A 24,524-nucleotide genomic window follows, 5' to 3' on the forward strand; every position below is an offset into this window, starting at 1 on the left:
TTGAGGCCATTTTTCAATTGTTTTCAGGCAATTAGAGGCTGCTTTTAAGTGCCTCAAGTTCCTGGAATAATTTTTCATTTCTTCCAGGCAGTTGAGGTCATTTCTCAATTGTTTTCAGGCAATGGGAAGCTGCTTTTAAGTGCCTCAAGTTCCTGGAATAATTTTTCATTTCTTCCAGGCAGTTGAGGACATTTTTCAATTGTTTGAACGCAATTAGAGGCTGCTTTTAAGTGCCTCAAGTTCCTGGAATAATTTATTAATTTCTTCTAGGCAGTTGAGGTCATTTTTCAATTGTTTCCTGGCAGTTGAAGTAGTTTTTCATTTGTCTCAAGCTCCTGGAATCGTTTTCTCATTCCTCTGATAACAATTCAGGACCTTTTTCAATTGTTTCTTGGTACTTGACGTAGTTTTTTATGGTTCTTAAGTTTCTGGAATAATTTTTATTTATCCAAGAAAATTGAGGCCATTTTTCAATTGTTTTCAGGCAATTGAAGTCTATTTCCAAGTGCCTCAAGTTCCTGGAATAATTCATTAACTTTTTCCAGGCAGTTGAGGCCATTTTTCAATTGTTTCTTCGCAGTTGAAGTAGTTTTTCATGGTTCTTGATTTAGTGGAATAATTTTTTTATTTTCCAAGGAATTTGAGGTCATTTTTCAATTGTTTTAACGCAATTGAAGGCTGCTTTTAAGTGCCTCAAGATCCTGGAATCATTTTTCATTTCTTCCAGACAGTTGAGGACATTTTTCAATTGTTTCCTGACAGTTGAAGTAGTTTTTCATTTGTCTCAAGTTCCTGGAATCGTCTTCTCATTCCTCTGATAACAATTGAGGACCTTTTTCAATTGTTTCTTGGTACTTGACGTAGTTTTTCATGGTTCTTAAGTTCCTGGAATAATTTTTAGTTTTCCAAGAAAACTGAGGACATTTTTCAATTGTTTTCGGGCACTTGAATCAGTTTTTCATGTGTTCCAAGTTCCTACAATAATTTTTATTTTTCCCGAATAAATTGAGGACGTTTTTCAATTGTTTTGAGGTAGTTGGACTTTATTTGAATGTACATTAGTTTCCTGGAATAATTTTTTATTTCTTCCAGGCAGTTGAGGACATTTTTCAATTGTTTCCTGGCAATTGAATCAGTTTTTCATTGGTCTCAAGTTCCTGGAATAATTTTTCACTTTTTCCAGGCAATCGAGGTCATTCTTTAGTTGTTTTCGGGCAATTGGAGACTGTTTCTAAATGCTTCAAATTCCTGGAATAATTTTCCATTTTTCCAGGCAGTTGGAGGTCACTTTACAATTGTTTCCTGACAGTTTTGAAGTAGTTTTTCATTTGTTTCAAGTGCCTGGAATTATTTTCTCATGTCTCCGAGGAAATTGAAATAATTTTCCAATTGTTTACTGACAGTTTAGATCATTTTTCAATTGTTTTTTGGCAATCGGAGGTTGCTTTTAAGTGCCTCAAGTTCCTGGAATAATTTTTCATTTCTTCCCAGACAGTTGAGGTCATTCCTCAATTGTTTTCGGGCAGTAAAAGTAGTTTTTCATTTGTCTCAAATTCCTGGAATTATTTTTCATTTTTTCCGAGGAAATTGCAGACGCTTTTCAATTGTTTTCAGGTAGTTGCGTTCTATTTGTGCGCGCCTTGAATTCCTGGAATAATTTTTCATTTCTTCCAGGCAGTTGAGGTCACTTTTCAATTGTTTCCTGACAGTTGAAGTAGTTTTTCATTTGTTTCAAGTGCCTGTAATTATTTTCTCATTTCTCCGAGGAAATTCAGGTCATTTTTCAATTGTTTTCGGGCAATTTGAGACTGTTTCTAAATGCCTCAAATTCCTGGAATAATTGTCCATTTCTTCCAGGCAGTTGAGGTAATTTTTCAATTGTTTCCTGACAGTTTTCAAGTAGTTTTTCATTTGTTTCAAGTGCCTGAAATTATTTTCTCATTTCTCCGAGGAAATTGAAGTAATTTTTCAATTGTTTACTGACAGTTGAGGACATTTTCAATTGTTTTTTGGCAGTTGATGTAATTTTTTATGGTTCTTAAGTTCCTGGAATAATTTTTATTTTTCCAAGAATATTGAGGCCATTTTTCAATTGTTTTCAGGCAATTAGAGGCTGCTTTTAAGTGCCTCAAGTTCCTGGAATAATTTATTAATTTCTTCCAGGCAGTTGAGGTCATTTTTCAATTGTTTTAACGCAATTGGAGGCTGCTTTTAAGTGCCTCAAGTTCCTGGAATAATTTTTTATTTCTTCCAGGCAGTTGGAGGTCACTTTTCAACTGTTTCCTGACAGTTTTGAAGTAGTTCTTCATTTGTTTCAAGTACCTGGAATTATTTTCTTATTTCTTCCAGGAAATTCAGGTCATTTTTCAATTGTTTTGGAGTAATTGGAGACTTCCATTTTTTCCAGGCAGTTGGAGGTCACTTTTCAATTGTTTCCTGACAGTTTTGAAGTAGTTTTTCATTTGTTTCAAGTGCCTGGAAGTATTTTCTCATTTCTTCCAGGCAGTTGAGGTCATTTTTCAATTGTTTCCTGACAGTTTTGAAGTAGTTTTTCATTTGTTTCAAATGCCTGGAAGTATTTTCTCATTTCTCCGAGGAAATTGAAGTAATTTTTCAATTGTTTTCAAACATTTGGAGTCGTTTTTCATTTGTTTCAAATTCTTGGAATCATTTTTCATTTTTTATGAGGAAATTGAGGTCATTCTTCAATTGTTTTCAGACAGTTGGACTTTATGTCTATAGGCCTCAAATTCCTGTAATTATTTTTCATTTTTTCCAAAGAAATTGCGGTCATTTTTCAAGGTTATGTCAAAGTTTAAGTATATAAAGTGGAGATTTCTTTAGTGACCACCAGTTTAAGTAAAGATTTCTCGAAAACCGTTACAGATACGAGGAAAATCATTGGAATCATTCTTGTAGGGCAGCACCTAGACTACAACTTTAGTCCCTAGGGAAAGTTCGATAGGAGCTGAGATATTTGGCAAACAAGGCCGGTCCACCCAAAGTGTCCTGTGTAGAGCCTGTGTCCATAGATAGATAAGAAAAACTACCGAAATTATTTTTATAAAACATCTCTTAAGCAACAATTTCACTTTCTCTCTCTCTCTAGGAAAATTCGAATAGGACCAATGGGAGCACGGTTAAAATAAAATCTCTTCTTCAGCGGGGCGTGAAGCCCCACCAGTTAATTCACGCTCTGTCGCACTTCCTTCCGCCCCATCCTCGACGTTTCACATTTTTTTAATTTCATTGTTATTCATCATCATCAACAACAACAACGTGCAGCAAGTGACCATACTGGGGCAGGACGCTCGCACTCACACTCCTCGACTTAATTCATAATAAGCGAACAATTGAACGTCGTTAAGTGGAAAAGTGCGTGGGGTCATCAAAAAAAAAAAAAATGTTTTCGTGTTACTGCCGTGCATAAAAAATGGGCGACGGACTGACTCTCGCGGGGACCAAAGTCCTCCTGGCCATCGTCAATTTTCTGTTGCTGGTAAGTCTTCAACTGTTTCCACCCTCCCCCCCCCCCGCATTTTTTGGGATCTAAAATTAATTCCAGGCAAGCGGGTTCGCCCTTGTCTCCGGGGGGATGCTGGTGCTCTTCGACAACGAGCGCATCCTCGTTTCGAAACTTTTGGCCTCCTCGGGACCCTTCGCCGACCTGCCGCAACCCTATTTCTACTACGTGGCCATCGGATTGGCCCTGTTGGGCCTCACCCTGGCCGCCGCGGGCATCTTGGGCTGCTGGGCCTCCTGCCTCCACAACTTTTGGCTCCTCTCCTTCTATTTCGTGTTGGTGATGGCCGTGTTATTGGGCGAGTGCACCGTATACGGGGTGGCGTGGCTTTGGCCCCACTGCGTCGGTTTAGGACTGGACGGTGACGCTTTGGTCAAGACTTTACAGCGCAATTATGGGGTTAGTGGACAGGACCAGTTTACCGCGGCCGTCGATTTGGCCCAAGTGACGTTCAATTGTTGCGGAATCTTTAGTGCCAATGAGTACGACACGTCGTTGTGGAGGTTGCAGGGTTTGGGGCAACCCTTGGCCATCCCTTTGTCCTGTTGCGATTTGCAGAACGGGGAGGAGGGCAGGGCGTACCTGAGCCCCATGCCAATCAATTCCAGTTTATGTCAGGCTTTGGAGAGGCACACCCACGAGGGTTATAGACATGTGGCGGTAAGTGACGCACGTGATAGTTGAATAAACGTTTATTTTTCGTATATATTTATAGAAAACGGATAAAATGAGTGAGTGATGTACAGGGTGGTCCGTTTAACTTGAGACATCGCAATATCTCGAAAACTAAACGTGGATACGGAAAATGTTGAAATCATGTGAAGTTTGAAGGGTTTCCAGGGGGCCATAAAATGACGTCATTGGTTTGACCTTGTTTCCACATTTTTTAAAATTCTCTGCAATGTCGTGTCTATACTGTATAGACGATATCTACTATTATAATCGTTAATATGTTAAAATAGGATTTTTTTCACGTTTTCTTTGAAAACCTTAAGGTTATGTATCACCTATAATTTTATTAAAAAAACATTTTTCCTTCAGGCAATTGTTTAATGCAAAAAAACATTTTTCATTAAGCCTACCCTTAGCCCCCCACCCACCCCACACACCTTACCAGTAAGAAATTTCATTAAAAAATCATTGTTTTTCCAATAAATCCCGTAATTTATTCCCTTATGTGAACAGAATCGTATATCATATACGTATATTATACGTGACTTGAATCAACATATGTATATTTAACGCAAATAATAAACAACTTGTTGCTAAGAGACTTCTTCTTAAAGGGGTACACTGAATTGAGTTTTCCAGGGTTGTCACGAACGTTTGGACCAATGGTACCGCGACCACTACGTGGTGTTCCTGGGGATCGGGTTGGCGGTGGTACTGGTCGAGTTCCTGGTGCTGCTCAGTACCGTGCTGACCTGCACCCGGATTTACCATCATAACCAGGAAGAATCCCGGGATAACGTGAGGAATACGGCGCAGGACGAGTCCGTGGATTACGCCTTCCGTCAAAAGGGGGTGTCCGGGCACGGGGGTTATTGTAACGAAACGTACGCGATGACGGATAGTTTTAGGCCGAATTATAAGGTTTTAGATAAGGTTTAGGGTGTAAAATGTGTATCTACGTTTGCTCAATAAAGTAATGTCTATGGTTAAAATGGGGGTTTGTTTTAAGGTGTGTGTTTTCCCAATTTTTGTCTGGATCTGTGAGGAAAATTGGGGTTTTTTCTTTTGCATTAGGTTCTATGAGAAAGAGTCTAAAAAAACGATAGAATACCTTTTTGCCCTAACTTGAATATTAAGGGAGTTATGGGGGATTTTTGAAAAAGGGTCCAAAATTTTGGAAAATTAAAATTTTTCGAAAAATTGAAAAATAAAATTACCACGATGTAGAGCACTAAAATGGCAACAAAAAAGCCTCATAACACTTTTTTCTAACTCTCATAGTAATGGCACAAAAAAAATTTGAAAAAAAAAATCTTAAAAAAAATCAAATTTTTTGAAAACGGTCACACATAAAATTATAAAATATTTTTTAAATAGTAGCCCTTTTTAAGCCAAACAACTTTTATTAAAATAATTTTTCTCTAAATCTTATAGATTTTTCAAAAAAAAAATAAAACCTCGCTATAAAGTAACACGATCGCTCAAACCCATCCCTACTACTTCTGACATTCTCCTTGTGTCAGCTGTCAACGCGACATACGCGCGCCCCTCTCTACTTTTTATGACACTTCTCTTGTCAACTGTCACAACAAAAACAAACCAAACGTCACAACAACAACAACAACAACAAAAACCCAAACAAATAAGAGAATTTGATGGAAGAAAATCATGCCGGTGGACATAAAAGAGCTGACAGAGGGTTGGCTGGAGCTGGAAAGCGACCCGGGCCTCTTCACCCTACTGCTCGAGGATTTCGGGGTCAAGGGGGTCCAAGTGGAGGAGATCTACGACCTAAACAAACCCCTGGACAGTCAAGTTTACGGGTTCATTTTCCTGTTCCGGTGGGTGGAGGAGCGCCGTTCCCGTAGAAAAGTCGTCGAGCACACGGAAACGTTCGTGCGGGACGAGGACGTGGTCAATAACATTTTTTTTGCCCAACAAATGGTGCCCAACTCGTGCGCCACCCACGCCTTGATCAGCATCTTATTGAATTGCGCCAACATCCACTTGGGGGACACCCTGTTTCGCCTCAAGGCCCACACCCACGGTATGTCCCCGGAGAACAAGGGCTGGGCCATAGGGAACACCCCGGAACTGGCTTGCGCCCATAATTCCCACGCCATGCCGCAGGCAAAGAGGAAGTTGGAGAAAAGCAGCGCTGTGTCCACGGGGAGGTTCACGGGGCGCGGGGAGGCCTTTCACTTTGTCAGTTTCGTACCGATCGGTGGGCGGTTGTATGAATTAGACGGTCTCAAGCCCTTCCCGATTGATCATGGCCCTTGTAGCGACCAGGTACTAACCCTCAATAAATTCCTTCACAATAATGTTCTTTTATTGATTGTAACGAACAGGACTGGACTGACAAGTTCCGAAGCGTAATCCAGGACCGTTTGGGGATCACCGCGGACGAATACAACGAAATCCGGTTCAATTTGATGGCGGTGGTGCCGGATCGTCGCCTCGCCATCCAGCACAAGCTGAAGATGCTGAGGACCAACAAGCAAATCGTGCTGGACGCCATCCAGCAAATAATCCGGATCAAGGCAAAGAAGGAGGAACCCCATAAGGCGACTCCGGAGGAATCCGGAGGGGATTCGGAAAAACCGGAAGACAATCAACCGATAGCGACCACAAGCAGCGGGGTGACCCTGTGCCCCCTGGACTATTCCACCCCATTGACTATACAAACGTCCCCTGCCCCCAGTACTTCCGGTACGGACACGCCCTCTGACGTCGGATCGTTGAATTCGGCTTTTAATTCGCCGACGCAGGGCTGGAATTGGGCCAGCGCCTCGGCCCCCCAAAACAGCCCGAATTCGAGGGATCTGAAGCGGTTCGTGGTACTTCGGATGGCCGAGCAAGAGAAGCTTAATGGTGAGTTTTGGGACCGCCGGATAGGGTTGAAGTTTTAGTATGTTGCAGTTAAGGGTTGAGGCTAACTTTTGTCTTAGAGTGAAATTTTTTGGAAATGTACAAGATGTCCCAGAAATTGGAGATCAAAGTTACCTAATGAAAAAAATCAAAATTGGCGAAAGCACTTTTGAAAATTCTCAGAAAAACATGTTTAGGACCGCTGGACAGGGTTGAACTTTTAGTAAGTTCTAGCCAAGAGGTTGAACTAACTTTTCTCTTAGAATAAAAATTTTTGTAAATGTACAGGATGTCTCAGAAATTAAGGGTCAAAGTTACCCAATAAAAAAAACTCACAATGTGCAAAAAGCACTTTTGAAAATCCCCAAAAAAACATGTTTAGGACCACTGGACAGGGTTGAACTTTTAGTATGTTCTAGTCAAGAGGTTGAACTAACTTTTCTCTTAGAATAAAATTTTTTGTAAATATACAGGATGTCTCAGAAATTAAGGGTCAAAGATACCCAATAAAAAAAACTCACAATGTGCAAAAAGCACTTTTGAAAATCCCCAAAAAAAACATGTTTAGGACCACTGGACAGGGATGAACTTTTAGTATGTTTTAGTCAAGAGGTTGAACTAACTTTTCTCTTAGAATAAAATTTTTTGTAAATGTACCGGATGTCTCAGAAATTAAGGGCCAAAGTTACCCAATAAAAAAAACCCACAATTTGCAAAAACCACTTTTGAAAATTCTCAAAAAAACATGTTTAGGACCACTGGACAGGGTTGAACTTTTAGTATGTTTTAGTCAAGGGTTTAAGGCAACTTTTCTCTTGGAATGAAAATTTTCCTAAATCTACAGGATGTCCCTGAAAATGAGGGTCAAAGTTACTTAATGAAAAAAATCAAAATTAGCAAAAACCACTTTTGAAAAATCTCAAAAAAACATGTTTAGGACCACTGGACAGGGTTGAACTTTTAGTATGTTTTAGTCAAGAGGTTGAACTAACTTTTCTCTTAGAATAAAATTTTTTGTAAATGTACCGGACGTCTCAGAAATTAAGGGCCAAAGTTACCCAATAAAAAAAACCCACAATTTGCAAAAACCACTTTTGAAAATTCTCAAAAAAACATGTTTAGGACCACTGGACAGGGTTGAACTTTTAGTATGTTTTAGTCAAGGGTTTAAGGCAACTTTTCTCTTGGAATGAAAATTTTCCTAAATCTACAGGATGTCCCTGAAAATGGGGGTCAAAGTTACTTAATGGAAAAAATCAAAATTAGCAAAAACCACTTTTGAAAATTCTCAAAAAAACATGTTTAGGACCACTGGACAGGGTTGAACTTTTAGTATGTTCTAGTCAAGAGGTTGAACTAACTTTTCTCTTAGAATAAAATTTTTTGTAAATGTACAGGATGTCTCAGAAATTAAGGGTCAAAGTTACCCAATAAAGAAAACTCACAATTTGCAAAAAGCACTTTTGAAAATCCCCAAAAAAACATGTTTAGGACCACTGTTCAAGGCTGAACTTTTAGTATGTTTTAGTCAAGAGGTTGAACTAACTTTTCTCTCAGAATGATTTTTTTTGTAAATGTACAGGATGTCTCAGAAATTAAGGGTCAAAGTTACCCAATGAAAAAAGTCACAATTTGCAAAAACCACTTTTGAAAATTCTCAAAAAAACATGTTTAGGACCACTGGACAGGGTTGAACTTTTAGTATGTTTTACTCAAGGGATTAACCTAACTTTTCTCTTAGAATAAAATTTTTTGTAAATGTACCGGATGTCTCAGAAATTAAGGGTCAAAGTTACCCAATAAAAAAAACTCACAATTTGCAAAAAGCATTTTTGAAAATCCCCAAAACCACATGTTTAGAGCCTCTGTACATGGTTGAATTTTTGATATGTTACTCTTCACACCTCGAACTAACTTTTTCCTTATTACGAAATTTTCCGTAAATGTACAGGGTGTCCCAGGAAATCGGGACAAAGTTACCCCCAGAACTTTGTCCCCGATTTCCCGGTTAACATACAAAGTGTCCCAAAAATTCCGAATTTCCTTAGCCGAGGCAGAAAAGCAGCAACAAGCAAAACCGAAAGGAGTGGGGGGCGGATTGGTCCACGCCCGAGTCCACACGAGCGACGGCGACCCCGTCATAGCGGAGAAAAAGAGCCACGAGATCCTCGAGCCCCACACGTTCGCCCCCAAGGACCTGCTCGCCCTCCTCGGCAACCTGGAGAACGAGATCTGCCTGTGCGAGATGAGCCTGAAGGACGAAAACGACAAACAGAACAAATACAAGGTGAGTGAGACAGAGAGAGTGAGTCTTTTGGGGACCATTTGTTGGTTCAGGTAGACGACTGTAGACGCACCCACAACTACGACGAGTTCATTTGCACCTTTTTGTCGATGTTGGCGGAACAAGGGAAATTGGCCGATTTAGTGGAGAAGAATTTGATTGTGCCGAAAAGGCCGAGCGCGGGAGGGGTGCCCGCCCCCAAGACCGTCAAAGTGAACAAGAAGGAGACGAACCAGCACAAGAAGAAGAAGAAAAAGGGACGGGCCAAAGTGAAACGGAGAAGATGAGCGGAGGCTGTTTTATTCAGGAAATAAACTGTTTCCGTTTTTATAAGTGTTTTACTTTTTTTTCAAATAAACATGTTTAGGACCACTGGACAGGGATGAACTTTTAGTATGTTATAATCAAGGGTTTGAGCGAACTTTTGTCTTAGAAGGAAATTTTTTGTAAATGTACAGGGTGTCTTTGAAATTAAGGGTCAAAGTTACTTAACAAAAAAAAATTGCAATTGCAAAAACTGCTTTGGAAAATGCTTAAAAAAACATGTTTAGGACCACTGGACAGGGATGAACTTTTAGTATGTTATAGTCAAGGGTTTGAACAAACTTTTCTCTTAGAATGAAATTTTTTGTAAATGTACAGGGTGTCCTTGAAATTAAGGGTCAAAGTTACTTAACAAAGAAAAATTGCAATTGCAAAAGCACTTTTGAAAATTCACAAAAAAACATGTTTAGGACCACTGGACAGGGATGAACTTTGAGTATGTTATAGTCAAGGGTGTGAGCAAACTTTTCCCTTGAAATGAAATTTTTTGTAAATGTACAGGGTGTCCTTGAAATTAAGGGTCAAAGTTACTTAACAAAAAAAAATCACAATTAGCAAAAACTGCTTTGGAAAATTTACAAAAAAAACATGTTTAGGACCACTGGACAGGGATGAACTTTGAGTATGTTATAGTCAAGGGTTTGAGCAAACTTTTCCATTAGAATGAATTTTTTTGTAAATGTACAGGATGTTCCCCAAAAAGGGGTCAAAGTTGACACAACACCTTGTCAACAATCCCAAGAAAAAAAACATGTTTAGGACCGCCGGTACAGGGTTGAATTTTTAGTATATTTTAGTCAAGGATTCCAGCTAATTTTTGTCTTACTACACAATTTCTTGTAAATATACAGGGTGTCCCACAAAAAAGGGTCAAAGTAACCAATTGAAATTATTCCAAATTTTTGGACCACTTTTCAAAAACCCTCCAAAAAACATGTTTATGACCACTGTAGCGGGTTTTACTTTTAGTGTGTTTTACTAAACACTTAGGGCTAACTTTTCACTTATTATAAAAATTCTTGTATATATACAGAGTGTCCCAGAAAACCGAGTCAAAGTTACTCAAGGAAAATAATTAAAATTATTGGACCACTTTCTAAAACCTTCCAAAAAACATGTTTAGGACCACTGTAGAAGGTTGAAATTTCAGTATGTTTTAGTCAAGGGTTCCAGCAAACTTTTCTCTTATTACAAAAATTCTTGTAAATATACAGGGTGCCCCACAGAAAGGGGTCAAAGTTGACATAACACTTTTTTTAAGAATCCTGTTTAAAAAACATGTTTAGAACCACCGAACAAGATTCAACTTTTCATAAAGGTATAAATCGAACATATTACACACAAAAGTATCAAAAATAAAATATAATTTTCAATTTACAGGGTGTTCAACCTTTAAAACACATATCATAAGTGGGCGGTTTCTCCGGGATCCTCATGATGTCCAGGGTGTCACTCAAGAACCAATTTTTCTCCTCCTCACTCAATTCCTCCTCTTTAGAGTACAAGTGGGGATCGGAACATTGCTGGGAAGCACCAAAAACTGAAGAGGAGGAGTAACTTGGAGGAGCAGGAAAAACATTTTTTTGAGGAGGCTGTGAAGGAGCGAAAATGTTTTGTGAAGGTTGCGGGGGGGCGAAAACATTTTGAGGAGGCTGTGGAGGGTTGAAAACATTTTGAGGAGGCTGTGGAGGGTTGAAAATGTTCTGAGGAGGCTGTGACTGGGCAAAGATGTTTTGAGGAGGCTGTGGAGGGTTGAAAACGTTTTGACTAAACGCGTTTTGTGCAGCGGTGGCGAAAATGTTGTTTTCCTTCGGTGTATTAGTGCTAAAAACGTTCTTCGCCTTCTGTGCAAATATGTTCTTGCTTGCCGGAGAGTTGTTATAAATCTCTTTTAAGATCTTCAAGACCTCGCCGCTGGGGTTCTGCAAAGCCCTCACTTTTCCCATCGCCTCCCTTAGCATAACTTGCAACTGTTGCTTCTATACAAACGACACCGAATCAGGACCGTGGGCAGGCCATTTACGAACAAACACTTACGTATGCCTCCAGTTTGTTGGCACTCCTGGCCTCGTAGTAGCCCCAACGCACCTCCTCGGGACTCCAGTCCTCGAATCCCGGAAAGAGGGCTTTTTCCTTAAAGGGGGCGTAACACGAGAGCAGCCACTGGCCCCCTTTTTCGGCCCCCACCATGTCCTGCGCCACAGTTTTCACCAGGGTGTTCACGTCCAAAAAGGTGGAGGTGTTAGGGGGTTGTTGTTGAGGAGTCCCTTGGAAATCCACCTGGGGCTGTCTTAAGATAGACGAAGAGGGTGGTCTGTCGTTGCCATAATTCGCTGTTAAACAAACACCCCAAATGTTGTCCTCGTTATTTATTTTTTGGGATATTTTTAAGGGGGGTGTTTACCTGGAATCTGATGCTCGTAACGACAATAATTTCCATATCTGCAGGTGCCTTGCAGAAAATATTTACACACCACCATTTTATTTGTTTGTTTACAATCTAAGAGTTTCTAACCTATAATCAAACGTCAAAGTGTTGACGTAACGAGGTGTGTTACCATGACAACGCCCTTTTGTTTACACTCGGCTATAACCTATAAACGTCACAGTGACGTACGGTCGGAGGGTGTGGAAAAAACCAACAATGTCACCTCAAAAACGTTTATTGAAGGCATTGTAGCGCCTCAAAACGGGGCATATAAACCTCAGTTCGTTACAAAAAGCCTCCGGTCTCAAAATGTACAAAACATCCCCCACTGGCTGTTCGCTTATTTGGTCAAACACCCTTTGGACCCCTGAGACTTTTCCAATTTGGGGTGCGTAAAAGACGCACATTCCTGGTTCTGTGTGGACATACAGGAAGGCGGTAGCCAAAAGGCACCAGAGCCCTGCCAAGAAATGAGTGTTAAAAGGGGCTCCGAGGTATATGATCGGTTTGTTTGATTCTAAAGCCTCTTTTGTGGTCTTAAACAGTTGTTCCTGGTAGGTGTAGTAGGGGCTCAAGGTGAGCTTTGCCCCATCAATAATGCTGTACTGCTTCCTAAGCATGCTTTGGCTTAAATTATACAAAGACTGTGGGTCTGTAAGGCAACTTTTCACCGGCAAACCCTCCTGGGCATCCCAGAACTTTGAACTATAAACAGTCCGGATCCTCCTCCCTGTAGTGATGCTCAAATGATCTTGAAACTGGAAATCATTCAGGCATATGGTGCTCGAGTCACGTTCCTCTTGTTTAAGTCTCTCGTGCACCTTTAAATGTGGTACCAGCCTGCGATTCCTGGGTATCCGAACCAAGCAGCACAACTGAAAGTACTCCTTGGCCACTTTGATCTTTTGCTTGTGTAAAAGGGTCTCATCACTCTCCAGGGGGACCAAGAAGGCCCTGATATTGTTATTTATAGTGGCACACTGTCTCTCCAGGAAAAAACTGATGCAGCACCTCTCTATTTGGTCCAGAAAGTCCTTGGGGAGCTCCTCTATGCCCCATAAGGCCACCCCTCGGGGAAATTCTCCATTTTTATAAGGGGCAATCAGTTGGTCCCATATAGGGGCCACGGTTTCCAACCCCTTATACCCCAGACATATTAAATAGAGCTCGGAATTGCCACTCTTCGATGTCCCGGGCTTATAGAGAAACACCTCTCGGAACACACAGTTTAACAAATACACCAGACACACAGTGAAGTGTTCGAATATGGTGAAGATCTTTAGCACAAAACTCCCTTCTGACCGAAGCACCCTTAAAGCCGTAACTGATTCACAATAGTGCAGGAACCCCACCAGGTTCTCTTGCTCCCCGGGGTTCTCCATACAGTCAATGCTCCCGTCTGCGGTCACTAGGTCCCACCCGAGGCATTTCCGCACAATTTCCTCATGATTTTCCCACCGTAAAAGGTCCCCAGTCGAATCGGGGCCGAATAACCAGTGCTCCCTCGTATGACATATCAGTCTGTCGTCGGAGATCATTTGGGCGCCACTGGTTCCTTCGTAAAAGGGGTTCAAGGTGTTCGCCCACCATTTCCACCCGATTTCCGGATAATTGAGTACCAGAAAGTGGTTCAGGGCACTGACAAAAGCCCCCGGGGCCTCGCATAGGTGCAAAGATGTCAAGGGGGCGCTGGTTTGTATTACGAGTGAGGGAAATTTGCTGAGGATCTCGTAGAATTTGCACCAGGCTTGAGTGAGGAGCTCGGGGTGCACTTTGGACCTCAGCTGACTTATGACGTAGCCGGAGGGGTCGCGGTGGTGAGTGTGACGAGTCCATTCGGTTAAATCGAACTGGTCCAGTTGACCCTTGACCCGGTTCAGTTCGGTTTTTATCCCTTTTAGAGTTTCCAGGTGGAAATCCGGGTGGGTGTACGCGGTTTCCGGAAGTTTCCATCCGGAAGTCGGTTGTCGGAATTTATGGCATTTGTTGAATTGGGGATCGTCGGTACGACCCTTCATTTAATTTTGTTGTTGTTTGTTCAGGTAGAAATATTTACATTGGGACATAACCTCAATTTTATGTAAAGGGGAGGGGGGGGGGGAGGGGACAGAAGAGAGGATTAAAGTAATTTGAGGAATGGGGTGTTTTTTTGTCAATTTGGCGGGTTTTATGCAAAAGTTCATGTTTGTCTAAGAAAATGGAAAATTTAAAATGAAACGAAATGGCGGGAGAAAGTTTGGAACGTCACTATAAGATGGCACCACTATTGGTTGTCATCATGTAGAGATGGGTGTTATAAACACAGCACTATTTTGAAATAATAGTTAATTTTTTGCACATCCTGTATATTTTTTGGAAAATGCTGAAACACGTGTCTAATGAAATTTAATGAAGCACCCCTGTGCAAAATTTCAACAGTCAAACTGTCTTGATTTATGAGTTATGGATATTGTAGAAAAAAATTGACCCTCTCTCAAAAAAATCAATTTTTTGGCACACCCTGCAGGTTCTTTGAAAAATGCTGAAACACGTGTCTAATGAAATTTAATGACGCACCCCTGTGCAAAATTTCAACAGTCAAACCGTCTTGGTTTATGACTTATGGATACTGTAGAAAAATTGACTCTCTCCCTAAAAAATCAATTTTTTGGCACACCCTGTAGGTTTTCCGAAAAATGCTGAAACACGTGTCTAATGAAATTTAATGACGCACCCCTGTGCAAAATTTCAACAGTCAAGCTGTCTTGATTTATAAGTTATGGATACTGTAGGAAAAAATTGACCCTCTTCCTAAAAAATCAATTTTTTGGCACACCCTGTAGATTTTTAAAAAAATGCTGAAACACGTGTCCAATGAAATATAATGACGCACCCCTGTGCAAAATTTCAACAGTCAAGCTGTCTTGATTTATAAGTTATGGATACTGTAGGAAAAAATTGACCCTCTTCCTAAAAAATCAATTTTTTGGCACACCCTGTAGATTTTTAAAAAAATGCTGAAACACGTGTCCAATGAAATTTAATGACGCACCCCTGTGCAAAATTTCAACAGTCAAACTGTCTTGATTTATGAGTTATGGATACTGTAGGAAAAAATTGACCCTCTCCCTAAAAAATCAATTTTTTGGCACACCCTGTAGATTTTTAAAAAAATGCTGAAACACGTGTCCAATGAAATATAATGACGCACCCCTGTGCAAAATTTCAACAGTCAAGCTGTCTTGATTTACGAGTTATGGATACTGCAGAAAAAAATTGACCCTCTCCCTAAAAAATCAATTTTTTTGGCACACCCTGTAGGTTTTTCGAAAAATGCTGAAACACGTGTCTAATGAAACTTAATGAAGCACCCCTGTGCAAAATTCCAACAGTCAAACTGTCTTGATTTATGATTTATGGATACTGTAGAAAAAAATTGACCCTCTCCCTAAAAAATCAATTTTTTGCACACCCTGTAAGTTCTTTGAAAAATGCTGAAACACGTGTCTAATGAAATTTAATGAAGCACCCCTGTGCAAAATTTCAATAGTCAAACCGTCTTGGTTTATGAGTTATGGATACTGTAGAAAAAAATTGACCCACTCCCAAAAAAATCAATGTCCAATAAAATAGGGACGACAGTCAACTTTTTTTTTAATTAAACAATTGGTAACACTCCAGATACTAATCTAAATAAAAAACAGGTACAGTCAAATTAAAGTATATTTTATATTATCGGAAACGGGTTTCCGGGGTTACCCCTAGCGCCCTCTATAAAGAAAAAAATTGACATAAAAAAAAACAAAACACTAATACTGACGTGAAACAGATGAAGTTTAAGAGGGCGAAAGGGCGGCCGGGGGAACCACCGCGAACCCGTCACTCGCTTGTTTATATATAAACTCTGTATAACAATAATTTGATTCGCCTAAGTACACGTATAAATAAAATGAATAATAATAATAATAATAATAAAAAATATAATACAATATTAAAAAAAGAAAAAGGAAGATCTTTTGTATTATTATTATTTACAAATACTGGACACGATCTGGATTTATTCTTCTTGTGTGTGTTTGTGTGTTTGTGGAATGTCGATGAAAATATTTAAAAAAGGAAAAAAAAACAATGGAAAACCGTTTACCTTATTATAGTATTATCATTATATAGTAGGTTTGTTATATAATAGGGGGCGTAGAGATCGGAAAATGACGATTTTCTCGTGGAAAAACGACGAGGGGGTCACTACGACTTAATGGACTTTGACTTAATTTTCTGGGACACCCTGTACATTTACGAAAAAAAGTGTAGTAAGGAGATAGTTAGTTCCAACCCTTGACTACAACATACCAAAAATTCAACCCTGTACAACAAGTCTAAATAAGAAATTTCTCAATTTTTGAAAACTAGTTTTTGGTCAACTTTCTGATATTTGACAAACTTTGATTCAATTTTCTGAGACACCCTGTACATTTACGAAAAAAAGTGTAGTAAGGAGATAGTTAGTTCCAACCCTTGACTATAACATACCAAAAGTTCAACCCTGTACAACAAGTCTAAATAAGAAATTTCTCAATTTTTGAAAACCAGTTTTGGATCAACTTTCTGATATTTGACAAACTATGACTCAATTTTCTGAGACACCCTGTACATTTACGAAGAAAAGTGTAGTAAGGAGATAGTTAGTTCCAACCCTTGACTATAACATACCAAAAGTTCAACCCTGTACAACAAGTCTAAATAAGAAATTTCGCAATTTTTGGAAACCAGTTTTTGGTCAACTTTCTGATATTTGATAAACTTTAACTCAATTTCCTGAGACACCCTGTACATTTACGGAAAAAAGTGTAGTACGGAGATAGTTAGTTCCAACCCTTGACTATAACATACCAAAAGTTCAACCCTGTACAACAAGTCTAAATAAGAAATTTCTTAATTTTTGAAAACCAGTTTTTGGTCAACTTTCTGATATTTGACAAACTTTGACTCAATTTCCTGAGACACCCTGTACATTTACGAAAGTGTAGTAAGGGGATAATTAGTTTCAACCCTGGACTATAACATACCAACAGTACAACCCTGTAAAACAGTCATTTTCCGCACTATTCCCCCCTCCCCATGCTCCCGCTCATTTGATTATAAACAACGTCTGCCTATTCTATGTATCATTAATAACGAGATCTAATAATTGTTTTTATTTATTTATTTATTTTTTTGGTAAATAATTAACTACTGAAGCAAATTCTCTTGCTAAGTTTCGGCGTTTAGTTTTTTTTACTCCTCAACCCATTTTTTATTCGTCGTCATCATCGTCATATAAAATTCCCTATTTTTATTTCTCTATTAACAATTTTTTATCTCTATAAATGTCTGTATGATGATATGATCTACTGTATAAATCGTTAAAGCTCAAACGGGGCGACCGGGAAGCCTCGACTTAAATCCGGGCCTGATTTTTACGTCAAACCGTGAACGACAAGTGACACTCGGACCGCGCTTTATCTGTCAACGTCACTCACTTCGACAGTAGAATCAGGGCCGTATTAAGTCCCGAACGTGTTCGCGTCGCCCCCTCTGTACTATATAAAAATAAAATAACACAAAATAATAATAAAAAAAAAATTATGTACAAAAATATAAAAAAAAAAAACATAAATCTGCTTAACTTAAACAAGGCCCTATTGCACCAACGATTTTCGCCGCCCCCGCACTCCCCCCACCCTCCACCGCCGCACTCCTTAAAAGTCCAAATTGAAGGCGGCGTCGGCGTCGAACGAGTTGAGCAGCTCCTGGTCGGTGAAGGGGGCGCCGTCGTTTGTTCCCGCCAAATTGTCGAGAAATTCGAAATTGAAATCGGCCGCCTGCGGATTGAAGGCGGCCAATTGGGAGGCGGCCGCCGCCCCTCCCCCGTCTTGTTGCTGATGGGGCGGCGGCTGCTGCTGTTGCTGCTGGTGCCCCCCTATAGAGATCGACTGCGACTGTTGCATGTGTAACGTCGACATGGACATCTAAAGCGGAAATTTACTTCTTATCGAGTTTCTTTAATTTGGGACACACTGTATCTAATGCTAGTGGGTTTCTACGTCCAGGCAGTCGGTCTTGGGCACTGTGAGCCTTAATTTTAAGACACTCTGTAGGTCTAAAGTGTATATACACGGGGCCTTATGTACATTTAGTCATGTCCATTTTCTGGGACACCCTGTACATTTATGGGAAAAAGTAGAGTAAGAGGATAGTTAGCTCCAACCCTGAACTACAACATACCAAAAGTCCAACCCTGTACAATGGGCCTAAATAAATAAAATTTCAATTTTTGAAAAGTGCTTTTTGTTCCATCCTCTAATATTCAGACACTAACTTTGACTATATTTTCTGGGACATCCTGTACATTTACGAAAAAATTTGTAGTAAGAGAATAGTTAGTTCCAACCCTGAACTACAACATACCAAAAGTCCAACTCTGTAAAATGGGCCTAAATAAATAAAATTTCAATTTTTGAAAAGTGCATCTTGTTCCATCCTCTAATATTCAAACACTAACTTTGACTATATTTTCTGGGACATCCTGTACATTTACGAAAAAATTTGTAGTAAGAGAATAGTTAGTTCCAACCCTGGACTACAACATACCAAAAGTCCAACCCTGTAAAATGGGCCTAAATAAATAAAATTTCAATTTTTGAAAAGTGCTTTTCATTCCATCCTATGATATTTAAAGACTAACTTTGACTTCATTTTCTGGGACATCCTGTACATTTAGGAAAAAATATGTAGTAGGTAAATAGTTAGCTCCAACCCTGAACTACAACATACCAAAAGTCCAACCCTGTAAAATGTGCCTAAATAAATAAAATTTCAATTTTTGAAAAGTGCTTTTGATTCCATCCTATGATAATGACTAACTTTGACTCCATTTTCTGGGACACCCTGTACATTTACGACAAAAAGTCTAGTAAGGGATTAGTTAGCTCCCACTCTGTACTACAACATACCAAAAGTCCAACCCTGTACTTCGACTTCAAATAAACAAAATCTCAATTTTCGAAAAACGATTTTCTCTTTTTCTTTATACCAACCAGTGAATTTCCTTTTTAATTACCTGCGAATTTTGTTGCTGCTGTTGCATGAGCGACTGTTGCTGTTGCATATGCAACATCGCCTGGTTCATCTGACTCATCTGGGCCATGGGATTCCCGGCGCCCATCATGTGAGCGCCCATGGCGCCCCCTTGTTGCTGTTGGCGCATGTGTTGCTGCTGCTGTTGTTGTTGTTGCTGGTGTTGCTGCATCGCCGTCATTTGGTTCATGTTAAAGCCGCCTAGAGGGCGCGAAAACAATTGAATCAGTCAATTTTTTGTCCGGATGGATTTACTACGATCGGTTCGGTGTACTGTACCTGAGGGTTGAAAAGCGGACGGTCGCATCGAGCCGAAACTCGCGTTTTGTTGCTGCGACATCAACAGATGGCGCCAGTCGGAGGCCTGCGCGTTCTGTTGCATAGCCTCCATGCCCGCCATTGGGCCGGACTGTCGGTAAATCCCCGCCCTGCCCGCTAATTGTTGCTGTTGCTGCTGCTGCTGTTGCAACTGTTGCTGTTGCATCATGTAACCGTTCGATCGGATCATCGGACCTAAAACCAGGACACCCTGTACATTTGTGGAAAAAAGTGTAGTAAGGAGATAATTAGTTTCAACCCTTGACTATAACATACCAAAAGTTCAACCCTGTACAACAAGTCTAAATAAGAAATTTCGCAATTTTTGGAAACCAGTTTTTGGTCAACTTTGTGATATTTGACAAACTTTGACTCAATTTCCTGAGACACCCTGTACATTTACGAAAAAAAGTGTAGTAAGGAGATAGTTAGTTTCAACCCTTGACTATAACATACCAAAAGTTCAACCCTGTACATAAAGTCTAAATAAGAAATTTTGCAATTTTTGAAAACCAGTTTTTGGTCAACTTTCTGATATTTGACAAACTTTGACTCAATTTTCTGGGACACCCTGTACATTTACGAAAAAAAGTGTAGTAAGGAGATAGTTAGTTTCAACCCTTGACTATAACATACCAAAAGTTCAACCCTGTACATAAAGTCTAAATAAGAAATTTTGCAATTTTTGAAAACCAGTTTTGGGTCAATTTTCTGATATTTGACCAACTTTGAGTCAATTTTCTGGGACACCCTGTACATTTACGGAAAAAAGTGTAGTAAGGGGATAATTAGTTTCAACCCTTGACTACAACATACCAAAAGTTCAACCCTGTACAACAAGTCTAAATAAGAAATTTCGCAATTTTTGGAAACCAGTTTTGGGTCAACTTTCTGATATTTAACAAACTTTGACTCAATTTTCTGGGACACCCTGTACATTTACGGAAAAAAGTGTAGTAAGGGGATAATTAGTTTCAACCCTTGACTACAACATACCAAAAGTTCAACCCTGTACAACAAGTCTAAATAAGAAATTTCACAATTTTTGAAAACCAGTTTTGGGTCAACTTTCTGATATTTGACAAACTTTGACTCAATTTTCTGGGACACCCTGTACATTTACGGAAAAAAGTGTGGTAAGGAGATAATTAGTTTCAACCCTTGACTACAACATACCAAAAGTTCAACCCTGTACAACAAGTCTAAATAAGAAATTTCGCAATTTTTGGAAACCAGTTTTGGGTCAACTTTCTGATATTTAACAAACTTTTACTCAATTTTCTGGGACACCCTGTACATTTACGAAAAAAAGTGTAGTAAGGAGATAGTTAGTTTCAACCCTTGACTATAACATACCAAAAGTTCAACCCTGTACAACAAGTCTAAATAAGAAATTTCACAATTTTTGAAAACCAGTTTTGGGTCAACTTTCTGATATTTGACAAACTTTGACTGAATTTTCTGGGACACCCTGTACATTTACGAAAAAAAGTGTAATAAGGGGATAATTAGTTAAAACCCTGAACTACAACATACCAAAAGTCCCACCCTGTACATCAATTTTTACACTCACCCGAGGGCGGTATCGGCTGATGGGGCATCCGCCTCATATTGGGCGGCGGAGCGGGGGCCCCGTAGCGAGGCTGCATGCCGCCCTGGCCGCCCAATCCCGCGCTCGCCGCGTACTCGGGCGGGGGCGGCCTCAACTGTTGCTGCTGCTGCTGTTGTTGCATCTGTTGCTGCACCCGGAAAATCTGCTGCAACTTTTGCTGCTCCAGCGCTTGGGTGGACATCAAACGGGCGCCGCCCATCGGCCCCATTTGGGGCGGGCCGCCGTTGGTGCCGCCCATCGGCCCGCCCATTCCCGCCGGCGTCGCCCTTCTCAACGACTGCTGCGTGAAATTGATCGTTTGCGTCTGCGACATCGAGTACGAGTCGACGCCCGGATGGCCGCCTCCCATCATGTTCCCGTGGGACATTTGGGGGTTTCCCATTGGGGGCATTTGCGAGGACCCGCCCTTTTATTTAAATTAAGAAAAAAAAAACAGTTGAGCATCGAGGGGTGTACGGGGGGGAAGGGTTTAAGGTGCCAACTTACCGGTGCCCCCTGTTGATGTTGCTGGGGCGGGGTCGCTCCAGGGTCGCCGCCGCTCTGCGCGCCGCCTCCGCTGCTAAAGTTCATCCCCTGTTGGGCGGCGATGGACACGTTGCCGCCCTTTAGGTCGGCGCTCAAGTGGAACTGCTGACCCGCCGAGACCTTTAGGGAAATTCATCTTTATTGAGTGTATACATGTATTTTTTTTAGGGTAACTTTGACCCAATTTTCTGGGACACCCTGTACATTTACGGAAAAAAGTGTAGTAAGGAGATAATTAGTTTCAACCCTTGACAACATACCAAAAGTTCAACCCTGTACATAAAGTCTAAATAGGAAATTTCTCAATTTTTGAAAACCAGTTTTTGGTCAACTTTCTGATATTTGACAAACTTTAACTCAATTTTCTGAGACACCCTGTACATTTACGGAAAAAAGTGTAGTAAGGAGATAATTAGTTTCAACCCTTGACTATAACATACCAAAAGTTCAACCCTGTACAACAAGTCTAAATAAGAAATTTCGCAATTTTTGAAAACTAGTTTTGGATTAAGCATATGAAATTTAACAAACTTTGACTCAATTTCCTGAGACACCCTGTACATTTATGAAAAAAAGTGTAGTAAGGGGATAATTAGTTTCAACCCTTGACTATAACATATCAAAAGTTCAACCCTGTACAACAAGTCTAAATAAGAAATTTCGCAATTTTTGAAAACTAGTTTTGGATTAAGCATATGAAATTTAACAAACTTTGACTCAATTTTCTGAGACACCCTGTACATTTACGAAAAAAAGTGTAGTAAGGGGATAATTAGTTTCAACCCTGGACTATAACATACCAAAAGTTCAACCCTGTACAACAAGTCTAAATACGAAATTTCGCAATTTTTGAAAATCAGTTTTTGGTCAACTTTCTGATATTTGACCAACTTTGACCCAATTTTCTGGGACAACCTGTACATTTAGAGAAAATTTTGTTCTAAGAGAAAAGTTAGCTTAAACCCTTGACTAAAACATATTAAAAATTCAACCCTGTACAGAGGTTGGAAACATGTTTTTTTGGGAATTTTGAAAAGTGGTTTTGGAAATTATGATTGGGTCACTTTGATCCCTAATTTCTCGGACATCCTGTACGTTACCAAAAAAATAGTATTAAGCAAAAAGTTCCCTATAAGTGTCCCTTATAACATACCAAAAACTCCACTATACACAGTGAGCCAAAATAAACCACAATTTCCTCACCTGTATGTGTCCGTGACTCTGCTGGTTGATGTTTAATTGTTGCGCCTGATTGATTTGGACCGAGGGTCCGCCGCCGCCCCCGTTCTGGTTGTTTCCGGGTCCGGAGGGGGGTCGGGGCGGCGGTGGGCCGCCCGCGCCGCCCCTTCCCGACGGCAAAAAGCCGGGACTTCCCCCCGGGCCGGGGCTACCGTACGGCGAGTACTGCTGTTGTTGTTGTTGCTGCTGTTGTTGGGGCTGTTTTGCAGCACCGTAGGGCGAGTTTTTCCTTTTCATGTCGCTGAACTCGTTGCCCTAAAGAAAATCGAGTGTTTTCATACGTATATGGAAAGTCCGATCCTGTATGATGGGTTTAAAAAAAAGATTTTACATTTTTTATGGTAGTTTTCATGGTTTTTCTTAGGGTAACTTTGTCCCGATTTTGTAGGACACCCTGTACATTTACGGGAAATTATGTAGTAAGGAAAAAGTTAGTACAAGGGGTGAAGAGTAACATATAAAAAGTTCAACCTTGTACAGTGGTCCTAAATATGTTTATTTCTAATTTTTGAAAAGTACTTTTTTGTGGTCATTTTCATCGTTTTTCTTAGGGTAACTTTGCCCCTATTTTCTGGGACACCCTGTACATGTACGAAAAATTTCACTCTAAGAGAAAAGTTAGTTTAACCCCTTGACTAAAACATACCAAAAGTTCAACCGTGTACAATAAGTCTAAATAAGAAATTTCTCAATTTTTGAAAAGCAGTTTTTGGTCAACTTTCTGATATTTGATAAACTTTGACTCAATTTTCTGGGACACCCTGTACATTTACGGAAAAAAGTGTAGTAAGGAGATAGTTAGTTCCAACCCTTGACTATAACATACCAAAAGTTCAACCCTGTACAATAAGTCTAAATAAGAACTTTCTCAATTTTTGAAAACCAGTTTTTGGTCAACTTTCTGATATTTGACCAACTTTAACTCAATTTTCTGGGACACCCTGTACATTTACGGAAAAAAGTGTAGTAAGGAGATAGTTAGTTCCAACCCTTGACTATAACATACCAAAAGTTCAACCCTGTACAATAAGTCTAAATAAGAAATTTCTCAATTTTTGAAAAGCAGTTTTTGGTCAACTTTCTGATATTTGATAAACTTTGACTCAATTTTCTGGGACACCCTGTACATTTACGGAAAAAAGTGTAGTAAGGAGATAGTTAGTTTCAACCCTTGACTATAACATACCAAAAGTTCAACCCTGTACAATAAGTCTAAATAAGAAATTTCTCAATTTTTGAAAAGCAGTTTTTGGTCAACTTTCTGATATTTGATAAACTTTGACTCAATTTTCTGGGACACCCTGTACATTTACGGAAAAAAGTGTAGTAAGGAGATAGTTAGTTCCAACCCTTGACTATAACATACCAAAAGTTCAACCCTGTACAATAAGTCTAAATAAGAAATTTCTCAATTTTTGAAAAGCAGTTTTTGGTCAACTTTCTGATATTTGATAAACTTTGACTCAATTTTCTGGGACACCCTGTACATTTACGGAAAAAAGTGTAGTAAAGAGATAGTTAGTTTCAACCCTTGACTATAACATACCAAAAGTTCAACCCTGTACAATAAGTCTAAATAAGAACTTTCTCAATTTTTGAAAACCAGTTTTTGGTCAACTTTCTGATATTTGAC

At 39.8% G+C, this 24,524-nt stretch overlaps 5 protein-coding genes across 7 annotated transcripts in view; 2 read left to right on the top strand and 3 right to left on the bottom strand.

Annotated features, from left to right (window-relative positions):
• Window positions 1-3,247: 3,247 nt before the first annotated feature.
• LOC126747349 (tetraspanin-11) lies at window positions 3,248-5,187 on the top strand. Its single transcript, XM_050455911.1, has 3 exons — window positions 3,248-3,499; window positions 3,566-4,183; window positions 4,835-5,187. Exons 1-3 carry the CDS (start codon window positions 3,434-3,436, stop codon window positions 5,132-5,134), a joined length of 984 nt encoding a protein of 327 aa, XP_050311868.1. The 5' UTR covers window positions 3,248-3,433; the 3' UTR covers window positions 5,135-5,187.
• A 586-nt stretch (window positions 5,188-5,773) lies between these two features.
• On the top strand, window positions 5,774-9,725 carry LOC126747348 (ubiquitin carboxyl-terminal hydrolase calypso). 2 transcript variants are annotated; one of them, XM_050455909.1, is made up of 4 exons: window positions 5,774-6,487; window positions 6,547-7,069; window positions 9,115-9,353; window positions 9,404-9,725. In XM_050455909.1, exons 1-4 carry the CDS (start codon window positions 5,864-5,866, stop codon window positions 9,635-9,637), a joined length of 1,620 nt encoding a protein of 539 aa, XP_050311866.1. In that variant the 5' UTR covers window positions 5,774-5,863; the 3' UTR covers window positions 9,638-9,725. The 2 variants fall into 2 exon arrangements, with proteins under 2 accessions (XP_050311866.1, XP_050311867.1); XM_050455910.1 differs by having other exon boundaries at window positions 9,408-9,725.
• A 1,296-nt stretch (window positions 9,726-11,021) lies between these two features.
• Window positions 11,022-12,321, bottom strand: LOC126747350 (nucleoporin NUP42-like). The gene is made up of 3 exons (XM_050455912.1): window positions 12,079-12,321; window positions 11,712-12,007; window positions 11,022-11,653 (listed from the first exon to the last, which is right to left on the bottom strand). Exons 1-3 carry the CDS (start codon window positions 12,152-12,154, stop codon window positions 11,060-11,062), a joined length of 966 nt encoding a protein of 321 aa, XP_050311869.1. The 5' UTR covers window positions 12,155-12,321; the 3' UTR covers window positions 11,022-11,059.
• On the bottom strand, window positions 12,322-14,174 carry LOC126747346 (cap-specific mRNA (nucleoside-2'-O-)-methyltransferase 2). The gene has a single exon (XM_050455908.1). It carries the CDS (start codon window positions 14,118-14,120, stop codon window positions 12,327-12,329), a length of 1,794 nt encoding a protein of 597 aa, XP_050311865.1. The 5' UTR covers window positions 14,121-14,174; the 3' UTR covers window positions 12,322-12,326.
• A 1,612-nt stretch (window positions 14,175-15,786) lies between these two features.
• The window catches only part of LOC126747579 (neurogenic protein mastermind-like), a 35,631-nt gene continuing 26,893 nt past the window's right edge, over window positions 15,787-24,524 (bottom strand). For both annotated transcript variants that reach the window (XM_050456312.1, XM_050456313.1), the window contains 6 exons: window positions 22,856-23,146; window positions 21,614-21,772; window positions 21,089-21,533; window positions 19,477-19,710; window positions 19,181-19,398; window positions 15,787-18,089 (listed from right to left, as the gene is read on the bottom strand). In XM_050456312.1, the coding sequence (XP_050312269.1) occupies window positions 17,820-18,089; window positions 19,181-19,398; window positions 19,477-19,710; window positions 21,089-21,533; window positions 21,614-21,772; window positions 22,856-23,146 (1,617 nt within the window). In that variant the 3' untranslated portion in view covers window positions 15,787-17,819. The remainder of the gene's footprint in view (window positions 18,090-19,180; window positions 19,399-19,476; window positions 19,711-21,088; window positions 21,534-21,613; window positions 21,773-22,855; window positions 23,147-24,524) is intronic.

Source organism: Anthonomus grandis, chromosome 19 (genome assembly GCF_022605725.1).
Source record: "Anthonomus grandis grandis chromosome 19, icAntGran1.3, whole genome shotgun sequence".
In the NCBI taxonomy this organism is placed as follows: Eukaryota; Metazoa; Arthropoda; class Insecta; order Coleoptera; family Curculionidae; genus Anthonomus; species Anthonomus grandis.